At 36.7% G+C, this 6,793-nt stretch overlaps 1 protein-coding gene across 2 annotated transcripts in view; it reads left to right on the top strand.

The window, feature by feature from the left end:
* Slco1a2 (solute carrier organic anion transporter family member 1A2) overlaps positions 1–6,381 on the top strand; it is a 46,889-nt gene extending 40,508 nt beyond the window's left edge. For both annotated transcript variants that reach the window (XM_021188865.2, XM_029534599.1), the window contains exons 13-15: positions 1,447–1,511; positions 2,964–3,081; positions 5,224–6,381. In XM_021188865.2, coding sequence (XP_021044524.1) covers positions 1,447–1,511; positions 2,964–3,081; positions 5,224–5,443 — 403 coding nt within the window. In that variant the 3' untranslated portion in view covers positions 5,444–6,381. The remainder of the gene's footprint in view (positions 1–1,446; positions 1,512–2,963; positions 3,082–5,223) is intronic.
* Positions 6,382–6,793: the final 412 nt, after the last annotated feature.

Below are 6,793 nucleotides of genomic sequence, written 5' to 3'. Positions count from 1 at the left end.
CTCTTCTCTTCTCTCCTCTCCTCTCCTCTCCTCTCCTCTTCTCTTCTCTCTTCTCCTTTTTTTCCTGTCCCATCCCCTCCATTCCCCTGCTCCTCCTCCCTTCCTTCTCAGGTTTTAGCCAACATACAACTCACTAAAACAAGCACAACTAAAGGTACATTTGGTGGGAAAAGACCATATTTTAAAAGAGCTTCCGTATTCCTAATTCATAAGACTATTTTTCATTTTTTTATCCTGACTGCTTTATAGGCCTCTCTTTCATATGTGACTAACAAAATTATGTTGTCTTTTTCTATAGCTAGGACAGGGAAGAAAATTATCTAAAGTTGTTAGCTCTATATAACGATGAAGTCTTCCTGAATGCCATAGCCTCCATGATGATTTCTTTCTCTGTTTAATCTATGCAATCACCTCTACAATATTTTAAATTTTTATATAAAGTGTATTAGCACTTTGTATAAACATAAAAACATGCCTGGAAAACAACTTAAGAATATAATTTTTTGTATTATGGTTTCACATTTTTTGGTCCATTAAAGTGGGTATACAATGGTGGTCACTATGGTAACCATAAAAAAATGATTCACCTAGGTTAGTAGAAAATGACTAACTGTTAAAGGACTTGGCGCAGCCCTCCTTTAGATGTGTGGAGGTCAGGGACCAGCTTTCAGAATTCCTTACTCTCCTTTTTCTGTGTAGAATTTACAAAGGTAGAGCTGTATCATTCTTACTTCAGGATGAAAAGTTTAATTATTAGAATCATGAACTACCACTGTTGAACAAGCCCACTCGGTCAGTCAACAGGTTCTCCAGCGCGAACGTGAGGATTAAAAGGAAAAAAGACAGTTAGACAACACTGTAGCATGACCCCAGTCAATTCTGAGACTGAAGGCAAATTTTTATTTTCCAATCCACTTTTTATACCATTTTAATTACATGCAAGTATTTTGGGCAAGCAGTACAATAAGGAACTAACAAAGCAGCATGGAATTGTATTTGCTGTGCTGCCATGACAGTTGTTTAAAAGGGCTTGTCATAATGGCCCAAATACTTGAGCCAACTTCCTTGTCCAAGCCCCAAATCTTGCCTGAAGCCTAGTTCTTCTATTCTACCCTAAGACTAAAATTCCTGCCTTACCTTACTTCTCTATTAGATTCTTGCTGAAACTTACTTCCTTATTATGCCCTAATATCAGATTCCCGTCTGAACTTACTTCCAATGTCAGATTCCTACCTGAAGCCCATTTCCTTGTCCTTGGTCAATGTTAGACTCCTGCAAAGCGGTACCCCAAAAGGCTTTCTACACACTGTCATTGGAAGGATACTAGGGCAGATATGGACTGGCAAGATGAACTTGTATGTATGTATGTATGTATGTATGTATATATATATGTATGTATGTATGTATGTATGTATGTATTTATTTATTTATTTATTTATTTTTCAGGTGTATGAAGTCTGAAGAGAAGTCACTCGGAGTTGGATTACATGCATTTTTCATGAGAGTATTAGGTATGAAAAATTTCCCCAACATATCAGACCAATATTAAATGCTTAGTAAATCAATTAATTTTCTTGGAATAAATGGATAGCATCTATATTATCAACCAAAACCACAGCTCTTATATTAAAGGAAAGATGGGGGTTTATACTTAAATCAAATATGAGTCAACATAACATGGGAACATTTTTGGGTTACCCTAATTTGAGGTTCCAACATAGTAACAGATGTTGATGTTTGTAGTTAGAGAACAAAGAAAGTCATGAATAAGGCACTCCTCAAATATATCTTTGAATGGATATGGTACATTGGTTACAGCAGATCATGGAGTTCTGTGCTGTAGGCTCAGATATCAGATATCTCATAGCATTCTTAGTGTTTGGGTAGGTAGAAGCTAGTGACCTTTTAGGTGAATTCATCCCAAACAGCTTCATGTGATAGTCACAGGGATATAACTCAGATACGTGAATGGTCAAAGAATTATCAATGAGAGAGATAAAGATAGTTTCCCTCTGGATCTGCAATGTCACAACTGTCCACACCCAGGAAGTCCCAGGACCTGGTAGCATCATTAAGATAGGTGTACTGGCTAATTTTGTGTCAACTTGACACAGCTTGAGTTATCACAGAGAAAGTAGCTTCAGTTGGGGAAATGCCTCCATGAGATCCAGTTGCAGGGCATTTTCCCAATTAGTGACCAAGGGGGAGGGCCCCTTGTGGGTGGTGCCATCTCTGGGCTGGTAGTCTTGGGTTCTATAAGAGAGTAAGCTGAGCAAGCCAGGGGAAGCAAGCCAGTAAAGAACATCCCTCCATGGCCTCTGCATCAGCTCCTGCTTCCTGATCTGCTTGAGTTCCAGTCCTGAATCCTTTAGTGATCAACAGCAGTATGGAAATGTAAGTCAAATAAACCCTTTCTTCCCCAACTTGCTTCTTGGTCATGATGTTTGTGCAGGAATAGAAACCCTGACTAAGACAATAGGTGTACTCTGCAGGCTTTACCTAAACTTCTGTTTACAAGCCGTTTTGTTTGGAACTGGCCACTTGTAATTAGTTTGGGAATGAAGAAACTATAGAGATGAAAAATGTTTCCTATTACTTGAGTTTTCCTGAACTTAATTACACTTTTCACTTTTTAGGAGATTCAAGAATAAAATGATAAGGAAATGGTTATGTTAGGTAGACACAGAAAAACATAACGACATTTGTGAAAACTGATGAAGTTCATGATTGTGAACTCAATGAATACATTCTTCTCACCTTGTACATAGTTTGCATTTCTTGTTTCTAAATCTAAAAGCTTTACATTAATTTATAATTTATAAAAGTATATTTAGAGCATTTATTTACAACTTTTCATGTTTTATTTTAAAAATAGGAAAATTTAAGTAATTCCAAATAAAATAAAAATATCTCTTTTCTTTCTTCCTGCCAATGAGCTGATATTCTTTCTCTCTCCATTGCAGGTGGCATTCCGGCACCTATTTACTTTGGTGCTTTGATAGACAGAACCTGTTTACATTGGGGAACCCTGAAATGTGGTGAGCCAGGGGCATGCAGGATGTATGATATAAATAGTTTCAGGTAAAGATAACTTTTGAGACCTAATCTTGTAGTGCATAAAATATCTCCATTCATATTTAGCATGTTCTTGAGTGATTTTTTCAGAATGGGCATGGGTGATGGATGGTCCAACATTCTTATTTATATATTTTAATATTTTCTATTATTTTCAAAAGTACTTCACACACACACACACACACACACACACACACACACGAGTGAAATCAGGATCTCTGAATGGAGGCTCTAGAGCAGTAGAGGAGATCTACATCTTGAGCTGAACTAACATGGCAGAACACCAGAGATTTAAAAAAAATGACAGCAAGATACAGAGACATGGAACAATGATGCTGTAAGAGGGAACAAATCTCTCAGCTGCTACCAACTAATACCTATGGACACAGAGAAGGGATTCCTCCCTTATGCAGCGATTGGGATGACACAGTCCTGACATATTTGCATAGCATGGTATCTGACATTCTACTTCTTGGATACTTAACAGCACTCTCCTGCTTGCAGCCTGTCTATATGAGAAATCTCAAATATTTGTAGCACCCTTTCAGTTAAAAACAATCATGCTGAGTTCTGTAGTCAGAAGGGACCTGCTGTCTTCATTTGACTGCCAGTCTCATTTCCAGAAACCTGTAACCCCCTACTTCACTTAGTGGTTAGTTGCCTCATAACACAATAATGGCTCAGTAGAGTGATTTTTTGGAATAATTTAGAATTTGGAATAAATATGCATATGTCAAAAATATCTATTACCCCAAACGTAATTACAGAAACTTTAAGGTATATTTTATCCAATTTACAAAGAAAATGTGCCTATAACTGTATACAAATGATTCTACAAGTTAGTCTAAGAAGTGTCAAAGGGAAACTTAGTTAATCTATTTCTGGAAGCTTATGAAGTCTTCATGCTTTAACTGAACAAGACCAGCAAATGAAAAGAATGTGAGGCTAAAGAGATAGCTCAGGGGTTAAGAGCATGTATTGCTCCTGAGTACGGCATGAATTCATTTCCCATGACCCAAATTAGGAAAATCAGAACTTTACTCCATCTTCCTTTATTCCAAGTTCACAGATATCCAGGACTCATTAATGCATATCTACACTGAGACACAACACATTCACATAGATAAAGATAATAATAATATTGTAATGTAAATTGACCACTATACATCAAAAACAGCATGAAAATTAACAAATTGAATTACTAATATGTAAAAAAATGACTAACATGATTAATTTTAGACATCCAATGATTTCAATAGCAAAATTGTCTATTGTTTTAGCTCAGTATACAAATGCTGAAAAGAAAAGAAAACTGGAAAAGTGACTCTGCAATGTTTTATGCATGTGTGATCAACATTTAAGCAAATAAAACAGGAGTGTTCCCTTAAACTGATATAGGGCTTTATTCACTCAATATATAGGAGAATAGGCAAAAATGGCAGAGGAGGCAAGGTGGTAGAGTGGGAGGAGGCTGGCCACATTGTATATGCTCTGTCAGGAAGCTTCAAGTAGTAGAAGTTCAGAGCATGGTGCTCACATTCGTGGTAGAAATTCATTGTCAGCTAGAACTTTCTAAAAATATTCTCATAGACACACCGAGACATGAATTTCCATAATGTTCTTAAATCCAGTCAAGTTGACAACAATATCAGCCATCACCCAAAAGAAGAAAACACATTTAAAATTCTATGATAGAAATGTTTTTGGGCTGGAGAGATGGCTCAGGAGTTGAGAGCACTGGCTGCTCTTTCAGAAGTCATGAGTTCAATTCCCAGCAACCACATTGTGGCTCACAACCAATTGTAATGGGATCTGATGCTCTCTTCTGGTGTGTCTGAAGACAGTGACAGTGTACTCATATGCATAAAATAAGTAAAATCATAAGCAACAACAAGATTTTATATATATATATATATATATGAAATAATTTAAAAAGGAAATTTTCAACATTTTAACTAATAACTCAGCAAAGTATATGTATACTTTATATAAAGTATATAAAGTATATGGGAAAATATATAAAGAATATGGGAAAAAATGATCCCCTAATGTTTCTCTTTGAAGAATAAATGATGATCTATAGGAATATACAAAACTGACTTTCACTTAACACATTAAGATTTAATACAGATTAGTTCTTTTCAATAGGCGCATTTACCTGGGGTTGCCTGCTGCACTAAGAGGATCAAGCTATCTCCCTGCACTCTTCCTTCTAATACTTATGAGGAAATTCCAATTCCCTGGGGACATCAACTCTTCAGACAGAGATCCTGCAGAGATGAAGCTCACTGAGAAGGAAAGCGAGTGCACAAATGTGCACAGAAGTCCTACAGTCCAGAATGATGGAGAACGGAAAACTAAACTGTAATGAGTTTTCTACTGGCCTGTGCAAGGCCATGAATGGAATGTACATGTCACTAGTTTTGAATCATGAGAAGTATAACAGGAACTCTTATTCTTAAGGCCTTCAAAATTACTTTACTCATGATAAAAATATTTACTGATAGCATTTTTGGAAGGTTGGTGTAGTACTTAAGATTTTCCCAGGGAAAACTTCTGTAGCAACCCCTACCCTTAACCTTAAAGCTGCCTCCATTTTCAAAGAGCATGTTATCTTTTAACTCAAGGGAAATGGATGTTTCCCACATATCTTCAAATATGCTTGAAACTTTTCTATTTCAGAAAGACTATTTAAATGTTTTCATTTATATTTTGACACTGGAGGTATTTAGAGCTCGAAATAGGCATTTTGGTTAAGCCACACTGAAATAATTTGTTTTGATTTATCCTCTGTGTGCGAAAGATCTCTGCATCCGTTGTTATGTACTTAGGAGTGCTCACTCTCTCTCAAGACTTCCAAGGTTAGACTCTCCACAATTGCCATCTCCTGTTTTCAGCCCCTTCTTTTATTACTCCTGTCACACGGTTGGTCATTTCTTTTACATCACTGAAAACTTTAATCAGGTTGTTAAAAATCATGTAGCAAAGATGATTGGAACTTTTTTCCCTAGAAATTCACAGGTGGTCATGAAACTCTTCCTTAAAATCAAGAACGGGAGAAAACTAGTCCTTTCAAAGGCTCCTTGTAGAGATGGGCTGTATCTCAGTGAAATAGTGATTGCCTAATATATGTGAGGCCCTGAGTTCAACCACAAGGTAGAGTAAACTGATCAAGTCATAAAAATCACTTGTCTCGATGTAGTGTCAAATATTATGAAAAGGCTAATTCTCGGGCCGGACGTGGTGGCACACGCCTTTAATCCCAGCACTGGGGAGGCAGAGGCAGGCGGATTTCTGAATTCGAGGTCGGCCTGGTCTACAAAGTAAATTCCAGGACAGCCAGGGCTATACAGAGAAACCCTGTCTCAAAAAACAAAAAAAACCAAAAAAAACAAAAAACAAAAAAAAAAAAAAAAAAAAAAAAAAAAAAAAAAAAAAAAAAAAAAAAAAAGAAAGAAAGAAAGAAAGAAAGAAAGAAAAAGCTAATTCTCATATTCATGGAACTCCAATGGCTCAGTATCCATTCTATTCACGAGCCATAGAGCACATGGCTGTTATATTAACATTAATAATAACCTTAGAGTAAAACCTTTAAAGAGGGAGCTGCTAGAAGTTTCAATGGAAAGAACTGTTTGCCCCTAAGCCTGACAAGGTTGTTGTGATTCCCTGGGATCAACAGGACAGGAGAAGAGAACAAACTCTTGCAAGTTGTCCTATG

Source organism: Mus pahari, assembly GCF_900095145.1.
Source record: "Mus pahari chromosome 2 unlocalized genomic scaffold, PAHARI_EIJ_v1.1 2_unlocalized, whole genome shotgun sequence".
Taxonomy (NCBI): Eukaryota; Metazoa; Chordata; class Mammalia; order Rodentia; family Muridae; genus Mus; species Mus pahari.
The sequence above is the reverse complement of the archived record's forward strand: the minus strand, read 5'-3'. Positions and strand labels throughout refer to the sequence as shown.